This window comes from Cervus elaphus, chromosome 32 (assembly GCF_910594005.1).
Source record: "Cervus elaphus chromosome 32, mCerEla1.1, whole genome shotgun sequence".
Lineage (NCBI taxonomy): Eukaryota > Metazoa > Chordata > Mammalia > Artiodactyla > Cervidae > Cervus > Cervus elaphus.
Genome location: NC_057846.1, coordinates 44,732,813 through 44,750,796, shown reverse-complemented (window position 1 = coordinate 44,750,796; position 17,984 = coordinate 44,732,813). Strand labels below are relative to the sequence as shown.

Genomic DNA, 17,984 nt, shown 5'->3' with positions numbered 1-17,984 from the left:
ACCTCCTGCAGCAAGTGTGTGTGTGTGTGTGAACGTGCCACCAGAGGCCATGTGTCACCAGGAGCCCACGTACCCTCGGAACGTGTCCACGCAGCGGAGGCGCATCGGGGTCGCCAACCGACGCCAGGCCTCTGGTTGGGGGTCACTCGCCCTGCTCGGGGACCCCAGCTCCTTCCGGAAAAGGGGAGAAAAATGCAAACAGTTCATGAGGCGAAAGAGTAAACCAGACTTTTCTGCTTTTAGGGCAGAAATCAGCAGAGTGAAAGCTGAGGATCACTGTGGCTAGATGACACTTGCATTTGCTTTTGTAAAGACGCACCTAGAGATTAGGGTTTCACTTGACTTGGGTTTTGCACCTCTGCTGAGGTTGCAGTGGCCGGGCTGATAAACAATCACAAAGGATGTCTGGGACAAGAACACCCGCAGGTATGTCCGCGAGTGGACTCGGATGTGTCCATAAGGGACTGATTAACACGAGACAGGACGTTTAATCACCACGGCAGGCCACCACGTGTACGGATTTAATACTCATGTCTCTCATTTTGTTTTAATCTTGACACTCTACTTGACGGGGTCGATTCGGCAGTGCTGCCTGCGGAGCGGACAGACCGTCCACTCCGAGCGTCACCACAGAGCCGGAGCTCCAGCCCCACAAGACAGAGGAGGGGGCGCCCTTCCCGGGGGCGGGAGGGGCCTTCCGGTGATGGAGGAGGCAGGACACTCGACCTGGGCGCGCACAACCTAAGGCGGCCGAGGTGACTGAGTGAGGGACGGTAAGCTCCCAATCGGGGCGGTCACCCAGAGCGCACACGACGCGTTCTAACCACTCACAGAATTGATGAGGCGATCGGTTTCCCGAGAATTGATTGCTTTAGAAATCCAATTCTGAAAGTCTTCCAAACTGTCAACAAATAAAAGGCCTGGTTAATTTATTTTCTTGGGCAGAATTTCAGAATATTATGCTGAAAGAAAGTGAAAGCTCACATTCTATAAAGTCAAAGAATCACACATTTTCCGTTTTCAACGAAACGGAAGTAGAAATCAAGGTTTCCAGCAGCAGTACTTTCAAGTGCAGGATGCTGACGGCATGAGTGCATCAGAGAGGAAGCAGGGGTAAGGACGGAGCCTTCCCTCAAGAACGTCGTGAGGGCAAGTGACATTGTTAGTCCCCGCGGCTGGAGTTCTGGTCAAAGCTAGAGCAGCAGCGGGTGCCCGAGGCAGCGATGACGGACCCCGGCGTCTGCGGCCGTGGGAGGCTGAGGCTCCGCGGCCACGGCAGCAGCGGGGCAGGAGCAGGAGGCACCCGGGGGGGATCACAGCAAGTGAAGGAGCCGGACAGAGAAAGACGAACGGCGCCCAGCACCGCTTCCACGCGGGGCCGATCTCTGAATCAGAAACGGACGCGCAGACAGAGGAGAGGCTGGCGGTGGCCAAGGAGGATGGGGGGCCGGGGAGGGGTGCAGCGGGCGTGCGGGCTTAGCAGATGCAAACTGGTGTACAGTATACAGGACGGAGAAACAACGAGGACCCACTGTACGGCACGGGGAACTACACTCAACCTCCTGTGATGGACCACAGTGGAAAAGAACGTGATGAAGAACGTGTGTGTATATGTGTATATACACACACGTGTGACTGAGTCACTCTGCTACAGCGAAGGTTAACACACTGCGAATCAATTATACTTCAGTAATTTCAATTTCAAAGATACCAATAAACAAAACCAGCACAAACAAGAGTGTCAAGGTGAATGGGTGACTTTCTCGCGATTCTGATTTTATTATTTGTCCACCCTGAATGTAAATTAATGAAGCTAGAGGCACCCTCGTGCCATACACAAAAATAAAGTCAAAATGGTTTAAAGACTTAAATATAAGACACGACACCATAGAACTGCTGGAAGAAAATATACAGAAAACATTCTTTGACATTAATTGTACCCATGTTTTCTTAGGTTACTCTTTCAAGGCAACAGAAATGAGAGCAAAAACAATTACACTTAAAGCTTTTGTGCAGCAAAGCAAACCACAAGCAAAGTGACAGAAAAACGACGCCCTGGGAGAACAGATTTGCAAACTACGTGACTGAAGACCTTGACTTCCAAAACATACAAACAGTTCTTACAATTCAGTAACAAAGAAACAAACAATGGAGGAATGGATAAATTCACTGTGGTACATATACACAACAGATACTACTCAGCCATGAAAAAAAAAAAGAATGAAATAACGCCATTTGCAGCCACATGAATGGACCTAGAGATGATCATACTAAGTGAGCTCAGAAAGAGAAAGCCCAGAACAGTTATCACTGATACATGGAATCTAAAGTAGGACACAGGCGGTCCAGTGATTGAGGACTCTGCACTTTCACTGAAGGGGGCGTGGGTTTGATCTTTGGTGGGTGAACTAAGATCAAGATTCTGCAAGCCAAGCAGTGTGGCCCACCCCATCCACCCTTCCCAAAAACACCCAGCCAGTTCAATTTTCCTAACTTTTTTGCAATTTAATTGCTCAAAACAGTATCCAAATATGACCCATATATCCAATGCATACATTTAAAACGTCTTCTTTTTCCCTACAAGTCAGCTCCCACTTGTTGTGTGTTCAGCGCTAGTAACATCACTGTCACATGAAAACCTTAAAACAGAACCAGTAACTGAGGGTAAAAAGGAGAAGTTAAGATGCTAGAGAAGAACTCTTGAGAGTCCCTTGGACAGCAAGGAGATCAACCCAGTCAATCCTAAAGGAAATCAGCCCTGAATATTCATTGGAAGAACTGATGCTGAAGCTGAAGCTCTGATACTTTGGTCACCTGATGCAAACAGCCAACTCATTGGAAAAGACCGTGATGCTAGGAAAGACTGAAGGCAGGAGGAGAAGGGGGAGGCAGAGGATGAGATGGTTGGATGGCATCACCGACTCAATGCCCATGATTTCGAGCAAACTCCGGGAGATGGTGAAGGACAGGGAAGCCTGGCATGCTGCAGTCCACGGGTTGCAAAGAGCTGGACGCGACTGGGCACTGAACAACAACAACAAAGATGTTTAAAAACTGAGGCTGAAAAAGAAGAAGCACTTATTTTCTCATATGTGCTGTTCCCCCAGGTGAAGAGGAGAGACACAACGCACTCTTCTCTGACTACTTTTTCAGATTCTTTTCTAGTTCACACACATCTGAACTTCCTGGGGCTTCCAGGGGCAGCTGGAAGCTGATGGGAGAGATACAAGGAACTTCTGCTTTGCCCGCAGGAGCATCTGCCCGCAGGCTGTGAAGGCAGAATCATGTGCGAAAGGAGTTTCAGTTCCACTACAGGGCAGGGGGACGCTCTTCTCTTTGCGGGAGCCTGGTGTCAGCCACCTACCACTTTAAACATGATGCAACAGATAACATTCACATGAAACGCAGTAAATGAGGACTTCTTGGTGGTCCAGTGGTTAAGAATCCACCTGCCACTGCAGGGTACACAGGTTTGGCCCCTGGTCCAGGAAGATCCCACATGCCGTGGGACAGCTAAGCCCGTGGGCCACAACTACTGAGCCTGCACACCCTGCCGGTGCTCGGCAACAAGAGAAGCCACCGCAGTGAGAAGCTTGCGCGCCGCAACTAGGGATTAGCCCCCGTTTGTCTCCACTAGAGAAAGCCCATGAGCAGCAACAGAGACCCAGCTCGCCAAAAAAAAAGAGCCACACCAAATGAAAACACTCTCAGAAACTGGAACATTATTTGCGTCTCATCAACATTCAAAGGGATGCACCTCCTCTGCGAGGACGGCACGGCGTCCCTGAAAGGCAGTGAGGCGAACCGTCAGCAGCAGGCAGCTCTCCTGCACAGCCAGGGTTCTCCACCAGGGAAGCACACTCCTTCTAGGAAGTTCTTTCTTCCAGTTGGATCTGGCTCACCAAGAGAATCGTGTGGTGTTTCCTGAGACCCTCATTGGCTGAGCATGCAAAAATTCAATCCTATTCCTTCTAAGAGGAAAGACCTTCCCTTGGAAAGATCCTATGCTGGGCCTGAGTCTAGATCACTTTCTTGTTCTTCTCCAGGTCACAAATCCACTCACCAGAATGGCAGCATACCAGCAGAGGGGAAGGAATTTCCTCTCTGAGCTGGCTGACCCTAATCAAGGGAGAGTCCGCCCCGAGGTGGGAGGTCCTGGCTGCAAGAGCTGGGGCCAGAGGCATGGCCTCAGGGCTCAGAGCCGAGAGGAAGAAGAGAGTCAGGGTGTCAGCATCTCCCAAAACCATCCCAGGCCACTTCCACACGCCACGAAGCATGATGTGAGTCCTCCAGGAAACAGTGATTGCTCAAGCATTTTCTTCTACGTTTCAGCCACGTGGGAGAATTGAAGGTAAAGATCCATTCCAACTAGGTTATTATTTCCTTGACGTCAGAGGCCATCTCTTATTCAACACTGAATCCCTAACGCCTAGGATGGCATGGTGGACACAGGAAGTTTTCATTTAATCCAGGAATAATGATCAAACTACCCTTTCTGAACACATTTTTTTCTATATTCTACTTTCCAGTGTGCCTGCCCCAACTGACCTCAGCAAGAACCTCAGGATGGACAGCACGATGATGAGCGCCATGCCGACGAGGAACGCAATACCCACAGCTGCAAAGACAAAAGGAAACACGTCATCACCAAAAGTGTGGTCACAAGCGTCAAGGCTGTCATGTCAGTGCAGTTAATCTGTGAATGAAAAACCCAAACAGAATATGAAGAAGGATGTATATGTGTACAACTGAGTCACTTTTGCTGTACAGTAGAAATTAACACAATGTTGTAAATCAACTGTACTTCAATAAAATAAGTGGAAAAAAAGAAAAAAATGCAAACAAATAAAAACGGAAACATGAAGGGAAGGCCTATATCCCTTATGTGAAATTTCTCACTAACAATTGAGAATACGATTCATGACTAAAGTGCTAATTTTCATCATGAGAAATATCAAACATACTCAAAACTGTATAGAATTGTATAATAAACCCACATACACTTGTAGCCTAGATTCTAGAATTTCAAACATTGTCACTCTTGTTTCATCTTCATTCTCCCTCTTTTTTTTTTTTTTGCCCGAAGTCTTTTAGGCAAACCCCTGACATCAGTTATTTTATTCCCACATCTTCGGGATATACATCTATACCATCATGCAACCCTTAACCTGACCCCCCACCCCCCAAGAGGACACAGCGTCACTTCCACAGGACTCTGCTGAAGACACACAGCCTGTCCCTGGTCACACGAAAGCAGCAAGACAACCCAAGTAAAGACAACTGGCCAGTCCTCTTCAAAAGTGTCAAGGTGGTGCAAGATCAAGAAAACCTGATTAGAAGAGATGAGACTGGCTTAGAGAAGGCCTGGGAGACCTGACCACTAAGTGCCCTGGGAGCCTGGACAGGAAAAGGACACTAGAAAGGCAGCTGGAGAAACCTGAAAGCCCGACGCTCAGCTAACAGCACCGGGTGCGCGTTAAGTGCCTGGTTTCAGAAACTATACGAGGGATCACGGCACTGTGATTGTACGGTTCAGGGGCTTAGGGGAAGCCGGGCGAAGGGAATATGGGAACGCTTCCTTGCAATGTTTCCGTAAGCCTAAAGCTATTTCAAAATGAAAAGTTTCTTAAAAATGGACCTTTTGCTGTATAGGCACAATGTGATACAAAATTAGTAACTCCCTGGCTAACACTGACTCCATATGCAAATTTTTCCAGTTGTCTTGAGACACGTTTTGTAGTCCATGTGTTCAACTCAGGACCGAGGCAGGGCTCACACCTTTCACGTGTTGTTACGTTTCTTAAGTCCTGTGCGTTCGTCCACAGTCACGGACTTGATTTACACGAGACTGGCTGTCTCCTATCAGGGCGTCCCATTCTCGGTCTAGATCTGCCAGGGTGCTTCCACCCGGTGTCACTGATCTTGTTCCTCGGTCCTCCGAGTGTTCTGCAGATGGGAAGTCAGCTGTTCAGCCTTGGCCGAGAAGGCCCACTTCCCAGCAGGGATGCTCCGCAGATGCGGCATCTTCACCAACACGTCCCATCAGTAGCACCTCCTGCTTCCCACCGTGTGCCTGATGCCCATGTTCAGCTGGTGGAGGCCTGACCCCTCCCATGTGAAGTCCCCCTTTCATCGGATGGTTCCATCCACTCACGGTTTTTGCCTAAATCAATGACTTCATTGGGTGTTGCAAAATATTCTGCCACATTATTAGCTGGATTCTTCTGTAAAGAATTTACCCTCTTCACCTAGGACTACTTCGTTATCTTAAAACATAGTCAAAAACAGGAAAGGCATGACAGATGATCCTGCTTTTCCACTATTTTAATTGCACCAGTTAACATCAGGTGTCCCTGTAACCCCCAAAGGCAACCAAAATATTGTTTTTGTTTGGGGACGGGGGCCTTGGGCTTTATAGCCTCATAGTGAACCTATTGCTTTTTGTTATGTTCAGTGTGTTTCCATCAATTACTTCATTATTCTTTTAATGACTGAATCTTCCCATGTCGGCCCTTTCACATTGCCTCTTACTGATGTTCTTCTGACACAACCAACCAGTCTTCAGTAGCGTCACTGTGAACAGTACTTACTGTTTGGAACAGCCCCAGGGACTTCCGATACTATCTACTGGGGCCCCGGAATGACTCGTTTCCTCCAGAGGAATTATTAGAGACTGAACAACTCCTCCAGAACCCAAGAGGATGTCTGAACTGTCAAAGGCACATACAGAAAACACTGTATTCTAAATCCTAAAACAAGGAAAGATACTTGGCAGTCAACTGCCAGACTGCTAGCCAATTTCTAGTTTCTTTCCACTGCGATAAGTTTTTTTGGCTTATTTATGCTTCAAAATTAAACCAATAACAACTATGAGAATATGTGGAAATATAAAATATTTGTATATATCACATAATTTTCTTAGTATATACCAATGGCACAATAAATACACTATAAATATGCCATAATGAGATAGACACAACCACCCGTAATCCAGGATTTGAATTACACAATATGCTGCAAACAATACTCAAAAACTGAAATGGTTCAAAATGCAAACTCTCAAAATCAAGCAAGAGCATGTACATACGAAGGTTACTGTCAATTGGCTCCTTGTTGACGACCAGGTCACAGGCAATTTCACTGACTCCGTCACGGACGTGCTTTACCAAGAGAGAATAGTTTCCAAATTCTCCAAATTTGTACTCCAGCCTACAGAGGTTAGGTAAAATGAAGAAAGACTGTTAGGTTAGGAAATAAGGAGTTGGATACTGGTAATGCCATTCAGACAGAGTGAGAGGCGTTTCTGCGTGGAGACCAGGAAAGACACAGAAAGATATTCTGAAAGGAGGAGGAGCTAGAATCCAAACAGGAAAAAAACAAGTAGAGAGAAGTGCAGATTTCAGTAGGTCACAGCAAAGCAGGTACGAACCTGCACACGTGCTTGCCCTCCGCGCTGTCGTTCAGCTGCAGGATGGACCAGTGCTGGGTGCCCACAGCCACGGCTGCCACGCCCGGCTCCCCGGCCTTCCTGCCCTGGGAGACGCTGGCCAGAACCTGGAGCAGGCACTAGAGATGCAAGCACAGGTCGGGGTTAGGGGTCTGGCAGTCTGCGGTGGCTGGATATACAACAGAGGGGCCTGAGAAAACTTCTCCTTCATGCTTGTCAAGAACTCTTACATTTCAATAATTTAGGTCAAGTCTGTCCATGTAAGCAGGTATTGCTATGGAATTACACAAACCTTTATTAATAGGTCAATTCTTCACATCATTAACAAATAGAGCATCCATTAAATATTGCCTTTTATGGTTTTGCCTATAATTTAACAAATAAACATATGATTCTACCCAACTTGCATATTTTTAACGGTTATATTAATTGATACGTCATATTTCATCACATACTATAGTTAGGAATACTTAGGCTGCTTTCAAAGCTTTTCTTTATTCTTTTGTATATAATTTATATAAATTATAGTTTTGAAAGACATAATTTAATGATATGACTTAAATATGATAATATAAATATATTTATAATTTATAAAAATTATATTGTTTTTAAAGATCTACATATGATGTTCTTACTCTTTTAAATTCTTTTCCTGAGATAAACTTCCAAAAATGAGATTACTGGCTTTAAAAAAAAAAAATCATCATTTTAATGATTCTTGTTACACGTGGCCAAACAACATTCACATAAAATAAAAACCTATAACAGATTTATTTCTCAGAGCCTGAGCAGGACTTCGCATCCTTCTTCCTTTTGTTCAGGCACTAGGAGTTTATAATACCACAGCATTAAGATTACATTTCTAATTATCAGTAGATGTGTTGTTGTTGTTGTTTAGTTGCTTCAGCTGTGTCTGGTTCTTTGCGACCCCATGGACTGTAGCCCACCAGGCTCCTCTGTCCACGGGATTTCCCAGGCAAGAGTACTGGAGTGGGTTGCCATTTCCTTCTCCAAGGGATCTTCTCAACCCAGAGATTGAATCCACATCTCCTGCATGGTCAAGCAGATTCTTTTACCACTGAGCCCCACGGAAGCCCCTATCAGTAGATTAAATAATTCCATTTTCTTTGGTTCTTTTATGTTCCCTATGGTGTGAACCACATTAGACCAACCTAGTTCCCTTGAACATAATCTTAGAAATCTGTCCTCAAAAACTGTAACATTAAGCTTCTAACTCTCTCAAACGCTTCCCAACTCTAGTACTTTCATCTTGCTATATTCTGTTGTTTATAAAGCTTTATACATTCACACTACTCTGGTGTGTTACCTCTTCTATTGCTTCATGAGCATAAAGATGTATTCTGCATTTTTTTTTTAATTTGTAGGTTTTTTTTCATTTGAATCTAGTTGGGGTATTTGAAAGATGGTATCTGATAATTCTAAATGCCTTTCCCATGGTTTTCGCTATAATATGTTAAACTATTACGTAGGTTAGATTCTACTTCTTACACCTCGTTTGGACCACTGGTCCCTGTTTCTTTTTGGCTACACTCACCACTGCGCTCTGTGAGGCACCTCATCGGGTAGAGCAAGTCTCTGGACCATCCGCTCACTCTTGGGCCATCCTCTGATTCAACTGCCCACTTACTCTTTCATATAATTTGGAATTCTCTTTATGCAGCTTCTATGAAGTATCCATTGATGTAATAACAGCAATTGTGTTGACTGTATAAACTAATCTGGGAAGTACTGCCATTTTTCCTATGTTTAATCATCACATCAGTGTGTGATGGCTCTCTCTCCATTTAGACTATAATCTTCCCATTAATATTTGATCATTGTCCATATATATGACTTCTTATAGATCCCTCAAGGATGAAAATATAAGTCATCATAAATCTCTCAGTATGCCAACTTATTCTACCTGATACAAGTTTAAGACTTTTATATCCACATTAATTAGAAACACTGACCTGCATTTCTTCTCATATCTTTGATAGGTTTTAAGATTAACACCCTGCAGAATGAATCAGATTATCAAGCCATCATTTTTTCAATAGTTGTTATATTTGGGGTGGGTTTATATAGATTTAGAATTATTATTTGAAAATAAAGGAAAAAATTATCTATTTTTATGTGCAGAAATTCACTATAACTTTCCAGATTTCTTAATCAGTTGCTGACCTATTTATGTCCTCAATTTCTTTTTTTTTTTTGGCCACACCACACAGCATGTGGAATGTCCCAGACCAGGGATTAAACCCAGGCCCCCTGCATTGGAAGCACGGAGTCTTTACCATTGGATCACCAGGGAAATTACATGTCCTCAACTTCTTGAATCAATCTTCATATTACAGTGTTTAAAGGAATTTTTTTTACTTTAAATTGATCAGTTTTAACTGTTCATTGAACCGTAATTATTTTAATCTCTGTTGACATATAAATTCCAATTTTATTAATTTCCATTGCTCTTTAAATATATCAGTAATTTATCAATTGTGTGATTTTTTAAAAATTTTTATTAGAGTATAGTTGATTTACACTGTTGTGTTAGTTTCTTCTGTAATACAAAGTGAATCAGTTATATATATCCTCTTTTTTTAATTACAAGACTCTTTTCCCATATAGACCATTACAGAGTATGTGTGACTTTTATTTTTAAAAAAAATCACGTGGCTCATTCTTATTCCCATTTTTATCTCACTTTGCAGTTTCCATAGTTACTGTTTTTATTGCTTCCTTTTTTTCTTCTTTGGATGATGACACTGATTTCCAAAACCCTGAGATCCTTACTCACTAGCTTTTCTTCCTGATAAACATAAAGCAGAATTTGGAAAGCGGAGAGACTCTGAAGTCAGAACAAGGGGTGTGAACCCCAGCATTGCCACGAGACTGCTGGGGGACCCAGGAGAAAGTCCCTTTCCTGCCCTTAATCTCAGCATCACCGCCTGTAGAATCCTGGATTGCCGTGAGGATTATATGAGCTGTAACATGCATAACACAGAGCAGGCCCTCATTAAACAGAAGCTGCGACTTGTATTAACTGTATTAACATCATCTTTATTGTTTGAAACATTTAGACACAAATTTTCATAAGAATTGCTTTGGCCAGGTCAAAGATTTTCCATGAAATATTTACCTTTGTATTCTGTCTTCCATTATATTTTTGTTGTGTAGAGATATGAAATTCCAGAAAGTATCATTTCTGCCTGTTGTGTTTATTTAGTCTCTTTTGACAAGACATGACTGATGTTTTGTTAAATGCGTAAACCTTCTTGTGTGATAAACCTTTTCTTGGTCTTGACCTACCTTCTTACTATCACAGATGTTCTGTTTCACGTCACCTTACAGGAGGTGTCACATACTGCCCTATCATCTTCCAGCTGATGCCCATACTGCGGACTTTTAAAAATTTGCCTTTTTGAAAAAAGCTATTTACACTAAACAGAGGATTCCCTGGTGGGTCAGAGGTAAAGAATCCACTCGCAATGAAGGACATGTTCGCAAGAGAAGGAAAGGGCAACCCGCTCTAGTATTTTTGCCTGGGAAATCTCATGGACAGAGGAGCCTGGCAGGCTATAGTCCACAGGGCTGCAAAGAGTCAGACACGACTCAGTAACTAAACAATAACACTAAACAGATCTCTGTCCATGAAAATGCCTCCTCTGAAAGTGGTACACTGGAGCTCTCAATTTGGAAGCAGACTATTTCATTTTACAAGGAAGAATAGCCTTGTCCTGCAAAAGCAGTAAGGTTTAGCACAGGACTAACACCTTCATGTAAAATCCCTTATCATCAGAAGGGCCTCAGCGTGGGCCTCCCTCAGCACCCCTCCGTGGAGAAGCCCCGAGTCTCATCCCTTCCTTCTCTAGTCCAGCAAGAGGGTTATGCAGTAGGCAGAGAAGTCAAATAAAACACTATTAGTTCAGGCTTCATAAGGGGTCAAACTGAACCAACTGCAAAGCGAACTCTGCACACCCTGCTGAGACTCCAGTCCTGGCGCTTCTTTCCTCTACAACTTGAAAACCCGTCACACACTAGGCCCCTGGAGAGTGCTTCTAAGGGCATAGGCTCTCAGAGGTGGCAGAAATGGGCAAGTGGCCCAGGCCTGGCTTATGCTCTTACTGTGGCGTGAGAGAGCGCTTGCCACATTACAACTAAAACCCAAAAAACAGGTCTATCAATTTGCTCATCTCACTGGTCTGAAAAAGATGGGCAAGGAAAAAAGAAGATGAACAGATGTGGCCCACTGCCAGGCGTTCTCCATGATGGCATTCCTCTGAGCCTTTATCTAGCCTTCCTCACCAGTAAGGCTAACATGTGGGGACTTCTCCGGTGGCTCAGTGGCAAAGAATCCGCCTGCCAATGCAGGGGACATGGGTTCGATCTCTGGTCTGGAAAGATCCCACGTGTCATGGAGCAATTAAGCCCATGCACCACAACTACCGATCCCGTGCTCGAGAGCCTGGGAGCTGCAACTACTGAGCCCACAGATGGAGAGCCTGTGCTCTGAAACAAGAGAAGTCACTGCAACGAGACTGGGCACCGCAACCAGAGAAAGCCTGTGCAAAGCGATGGAAACCCAGCACCAGCATAAGTAAAGAAATGAAAATTATAAAACATTATAAAAAATTATAAAACAAACGTGTTTGTTGGCTTCATGACAGCACAAAGGTCACATCAGACTAGCCTCAGAAGAAACACAACTGTGAGCACGCACGTAGCACCTACATGGTAACAGCGATCGAAATTCCAGTAGACGGTCAAGTTGGTCCTGGGCAGTTCATTATGGATGAGCAGCAAAGCCTGGTCCATCTTCAGCTCCACGGGTTTTTTTTTGTCTAAGTCTGGTAAGAAATAGAAAAGAAAGAAAAATACGGCACTTGAAAGATGTGTCAGAAAGTCGCACTGGAGTGAACAGCGGCTTCCCAGGAATGCTTCTGAAATGCTGGGGTTTCTGGTCCCTCGCGCCCCGTCCACATGGACGCACACACACACCCAGTCCCCCCACACATGTGCCTCTACTACAAACGAGGGTCCAATTAACACCAATCACACCTTACATTCAACAACTGCTAAGGTGTGAGGGGCACTGGTTTGGTAGCTTCCACGCACCTTCTCTTTGATACTATGACAACCTCGAGAGCTGGGAATTTCCTCCACCCTACAGATGAAGAAACTAGGGCTCACAAGGATTACATCACTACCCATAGCCAGAGTTTTTCTGTGAAATCACTGGAACTCCATATGTGTGATTTCCACGTCCCAGCTCCTGGTCCACGTCACTCAGCTCTGAGCCGGGACGGGCAGCTCGTGAGACCTGCAGGACCCCAGTCAGGATCCCTTGGGGATCTGCACACCCTTCACAGTCTGAGGAGCTCTGCTTGAGGTCACTTTGGTCTGGGGTTCAGGATCAGCTGGTTCCCATGGCAGATGTGATGTGGGGAAGGAGACAGCGTAAGTCTGAAGGACAGAAGAGCTCCCTGGCTTAGAGCTCATCACTTCACCAGATGCTCTTTGGGTTCCATAAGGGTGATGCACACTCTCCACCTCACTCTGCCCATTTGCTAGGAAAACAAGGTGACCTGTTATTGGCACATGTATCTGTTAGATGAAGGAGAAATTACCCTCTAGTTTCCAGGCAAAAGGAAAAAAGGGATGGGATTTCCCTGGTGGTCCAGTGGCTATGATTCCACACCCCCAGTGCAGGGGGCCTGGGTCTGACCCCTGGTTAGGGAACAAGATTCCACATGCTGCCACTAAGAGTTCATATGTCACAACTAAAGATCCTGCATGCAGCAACTAAGACCCAGCAAAGCCAAAAATTAATGAAAATATTAAAAAAGAAAAACTTGTAATTAAACATTTATATTGCTGTATATAGTTGATTTACAATGTTGTGCTAGTATATAGCACAACAGGTATATAGAAAAATGATTTCATTATACATATATCCATTCTTTTTCAGATTCTTTTCCCATATAGGTTATTACAGACAAATGAGTAGAGTTGCCTGTGCTATACAGGACTTTGTCATCTATTATATCTATGTATATATAGTTTGTAATGCTAATCCCAAACTCCTAATTTATACCCCCCAACCTTTCCCCTTTGGTAATGTGCAAGTTTGTTTCTGAAGTTTGTCTGTTTGTTTTGTAAATAAGTGCATTTGTATCATTCTTTTATTTTAGATTGCACATATAGTGATATCATATGATATTTATCTTTGTCTGACTTCCTTCACTTAATAGGATAATATCTAGTTGCATCTATGTTGCTGCAAATAGCATTATTTCATTCTTCTTTATGGCTGAGTAATATTCCATTGCTCCTTGGAAGGAAAGTTATGACCAACCTGGTTAGCATATTAAGAAGCAGAGACATTACTTTGCCAACAAAGGTCCACCTGGTCAAGGCTATGGTTTTTCCAGTGGTCATGTATGGATGTGAGAATTGGACTGTGAGGAAAGCTGAGCGCCGAAAAATTGATACTTTTGAACTATGGTGTTGGAGAAGACTCTTGAGAGTCCCTTGGACTGCAAGGAGATCCAACCAGTCCATCCTAAAGGAGATCAGTCCTGGGTGTTCATTGGAAGGACTGATGCTGAAACTGAAACTCTAATTTTTGGCCACCTGATGCGAAGAGTTGACTCATTGGAAAAGACCCTGATACTGGAATGGATTGGGGGCAGGAGGAGAAGGGGATGACAGAGGATGAGACGGCTGCATGGCATCACTGACTCGATGGGCATGGGTTTGGGTGGACTCCAGGAGTTGGTGATGGACAGGGAGGCCTGGCGTGCTGTGATTCATGGGGTCGCAAGAGTTGGACATGACTGAGCAACTTCACATCACATAGTGGTATCATATGATATTTATCTTTCTCTATCTGACTTCCTTCACTGAGTAGGATAATATCTAGTTGCAGCTACGTTGCTGCAAATGGCATTATTTCATTCTTATTCATGGCTGAGTAATATTCCATTGTATATTTGTGCCACATCCCACATCTTCTTTATCTAGACCTCTCCTGATGGACATTTAGGTTGCTTCCATGTCTTGGCTATTGTGAATAGTGCTACAATAAACATTGGGGTGCATGCATCTTTTCAAATTATGGTTTTCTCTGGGTATATGCAAAGGAGTGGGGTTGCTGGGTCATATTTTTAGTTTTTTAATGAACCTGCATCCTGTTCTCCCCAGTGGCTGCACCAATTTCCATTTCTACCAACTGTGTAGGAGGGTTAAGGGAAACTATTTGATAACACAACTAGAAAGCTAATAATCTAACCTCTCTTATTTTTGTAATGCAAACACTTAATTCAGGACTATGCAGTATCTCATCTGGTTAATTTGGAAAATTCTTCACTACAGCCAACATCAATCTCTCTTTCTTTAGTTTATTCAAATTTACCCTTATTTAGCTTCCTGTGAAGACAAAATACACAGTATGTATCTTTTATAACCTACTGAAGCTTTTTTCTCCTCCAGGCTAAAAAAAGCTTTACCAGTAGCCTTGCCTGTTCTTTGGTGGCCCTCTCAAAAGCAGCCAGTGGGAGCAGTGTTTGGGACCAGGAGTACGACATGGTGGGTTACGCGTGTGGACTCCAAGTTGAGCCAACTTGAATTTGAACTCCACCACATCTCAGCATCCTGATCAATAATTAGGGGTTACAGCAGTGTGTGCTTCAGAGGACTGCTGGAGAGGCTAAAACTGGTAACATATGCAAATGTGGGGCACAGAACCTCAAAATAAGTTAGGAGCTCGACAAAGTATAACGGTCTGGACCACATCCAACCAACGCAGGGGACAACGATGTGGTTAAACTTTTTTTTATTTTAAAACTGTTTCTTCTTTTTTGTTTAACCTTATTTACAATTTCATTCCACTCCCCATTTCTTCCCATTATAAGAAATGATGCTGGCGACTTCCCTGGCAGTCCAGTGGTTAAGATTCCACTTTCCGATGCAGTGGGTGTGGGTTTGATCCCTGGTTGAAGGGTTAAGATCCCACAGGCCTTGTGGCCAAAAAACCAAGACACAAAACAGAAGCAATATTGTAACAAACTCAATAAAGACTTCAAAAATGGTCCACATTAAAAAAATCTTAAAAAAAAAAAGAAATGATGCTATATCCTACACGAAAATGGTACTATAGACATCTGAAAATCAACATTGTCTTTTGACATAGCTCCTTCAGAATGAACTTCCAGGAGTGAAATTCTTAACCAAAAATAGCCTTTCTAACAGATTTTGATACGTTTAGCCAAAGTCCTCCCTCAATTGAGCTGTGACAATTTGTAAAGACAGGTGTGGTGTTTATCAGCTCCCAGGTGACATAAGTAACTACACACCTTCTGGATGAGGTGGGTGAGACCTGGAGAGACCCACCAGTCTGACTGGCGCCCAACCTGTGCCCCCAGTCTCCTGGGACTTAGCAGAACTGTTCCCCAGCAGCTGGGCCACTTTAGTTTTTCTTCCTTGCTTTTTAACCTGAGGTATAGAAAATATAATTTATTATTCTGCTTTGAATTAACAATTAGCAAGTTTGAACATGTTTCCAAATGTTGACCATCACTGTTTTCCGTTCCTGTGAACTGTTGGAATGTTTAACCACGAGGCCCCTGTGATATTAAGTCCTTTGTCTTATTTGTTGTAATGTTTTCAACTATTTCTCTTCTTCATTTCCTTTGTTCAGGTTTGAGGGCTCCCATTTGCAAATCTGCAGTCACTAGCTGTTGACGTTTTCCTTTGTAATTGTTCTACATAGCATTATCCCTTTGGAGTTGTAATGACTGTTGTTTTTATTCATATTTCTATGAGTCTTCAGTGGTGGGTGGAAGAAGGTTCTTGTTTCATGCTTAATTTTTCCATGTGAATTTCAGACTTTGAAAGCTCTTAAGTATAATCAAAATTACTTATTTTATAAAAGGTTGTATGGAGGGTTAATGCTAAATGAACATCAGAATTACCTGAGAAGCTTAAAAAAAAAAAAAAAACCTCAATGCCCTGGCCCCAATCAAGACCAATTAAATCAGAATCTCTGCCCAACCAGTATGATTTAATTGTTGTATTTTTAAAAGCGAAGGATAGCTGATTTACTTACTTACAATGTATCAGTTTCAGCTGTATCACAAAGTGATTCAAAATTTTTATAGACTATATTCCATTTAAACTTACTATACTTGCTGTATTCCTTGTGCTATACAATCTATCCCTGTAGCTTATTTTATTTATTTTTTTTTACTTTTATTTGCATTTATTTTCTGCGGCATTTATTCCCGGGCCATAAGTTTTTGTTTCTTCAGTTTCTTCTGGGGTATCTTTTTCTTCTGTGCAACCTCCTCTTCTGGTTTAGGAACAATCTGTTCTTTTTCAGTCAGGATCATCTCAATGTGGCAGGGAGAGCTCATGTAGGGGTTGATCCGACCGTGAGCTCTGTAAGTCCTGCGCCGCATCTTGGGGGCTTTGTTCACTTGGATGTGCTCAATGACCAGAGAATCTACATCTAAGCCCTTAAGTTCAGCATTACTCTCTGCATTTTTGAGCATGTGTAGTAAAAATTCAGCACTCTTTTTGGGCCACCGACCCTGCGTCCAGCCCCACTGTTTGGCCTGTGCACACCTACCAACTCCACCATTGTAACGACAGAATGGCACACATTGCTTCCTTAAAGTGACATCCTTCAGATACTTGGTGGCTCTTCGGATATGCATACCCTTTATGGCCTGGGCAGTCTCACGAGTGTTCTTAAAGTGAACACAAAGATTTGAACCTCTTGATTTGCATGATTTTGTGGGGTTTTCTGGGTCGAGTGAATAGTGCACCATTTTTAAAGGTCAGCTCAGGCCGCTTACCGGAAAAGCCCTGTAGCTTATTTTAGACCTAGCAGTTTGATCTCTTAATTGCCCACCCCCATCTCTACTTTTGCCCCTCCCCCTTCCCTATCCTCACTGGTAACCACTGGTTTGTTTTCCATATCTGTGAGTCTATTCTGTTTTGTTATATTTGATCATTTTATTTTTAGATTCCACATATAAGTTATACAGTATTTGCCTTTAACTTATTTCACTAAGCATAATACCCTCTAGGTCCATCCATGTTGCTGCAAATGACAAAATTTTCATTCTTTTTTATGACTCAGTAGTATTCCATTGTGTGTGTGTGTGTGTGTGTGTGTGTGTACACACACACACCACATCTTCTTCACTCATTCATCTGCCGATGGACACTTAGGTTGCTTCCATATCTTGGCTATTGTAAACAATTCTGCTATAAACATTGGGGTGCATGTATCTTTTTGAATTAGTGTTTTCATTTTCTTCAGTTATACACCCAGGAATAGAAAGGCTGGATCAATTTTTAATCTTTTGAGGAAGCTCCATACTGTTTTCCATCGACGCTGTACCAATTTACATTCCCACCAACACTGCGGGAGGGTTCCCTCTTCTCCATAAGCTCACCAGCACTTGCTATCCTCCCCAAACAACACCAACAAAAACAGCTCGCAAGGAATGCTAATGTGCAGCCAAGGTTG

At 43.4% G+C, this 17,984-nt stretch overlaps 2 protein-coding genes across 2 annotated transcripts in view; both read right to left on the bottom strand.

The window, feature by feature from the left end:
* The window catches only part of HGSNAT (heparan-alpha-glucosaminide N-acetyltransferase), a 33,627-nt gene that overhangs the window by 13,309 nt on the left and 2,334 nt on the right, over window positions 1-17,984 (bottom strand). Inside the window, exons 2-7 of the mRNA XM_043893344.1 lie at window positions 12,179-12,294; window positions 7,430-7,566; window positions 7,088-7,209; window positions 4,549-4,618; window positions 832-901; window positions 74-171 (exon numbers count right to left, since the gene is read on the bottom strand). Of these exons, the coding sequence (XP_043749279.1) occupies window positions 74-171; window positions 832-901; window positions 4,549-4,618; window positions 7,088-7,209; window positions 7,430-7,566; window positions 12,179-12,294 (613 nt within the window). The remainder of the gene's footprint in view (window positions 1-73; window positions 172-831; window positions 902-4,548; window positions 4,619-7,087; window positions 7,210-7,429; window positions 7,567-12,178; window positions 12,295-17,984) is intronic.
* On the bottom strand, window positions 16,691-17,303 carry LOC122687723 (60S ribosomal protein L17-like). The gene has a single exon (XM_043893363.1). It carries the CDS (start codon window positions 17,275-17,277, stop codon window positions 16,723-16,725), a length of 555 nt encoding a protein of 184 aa, XP_043749298.1. The 5' UTR covers window positions 17,278-17,303; the 3' UTR covers window positions 16,691-16,722.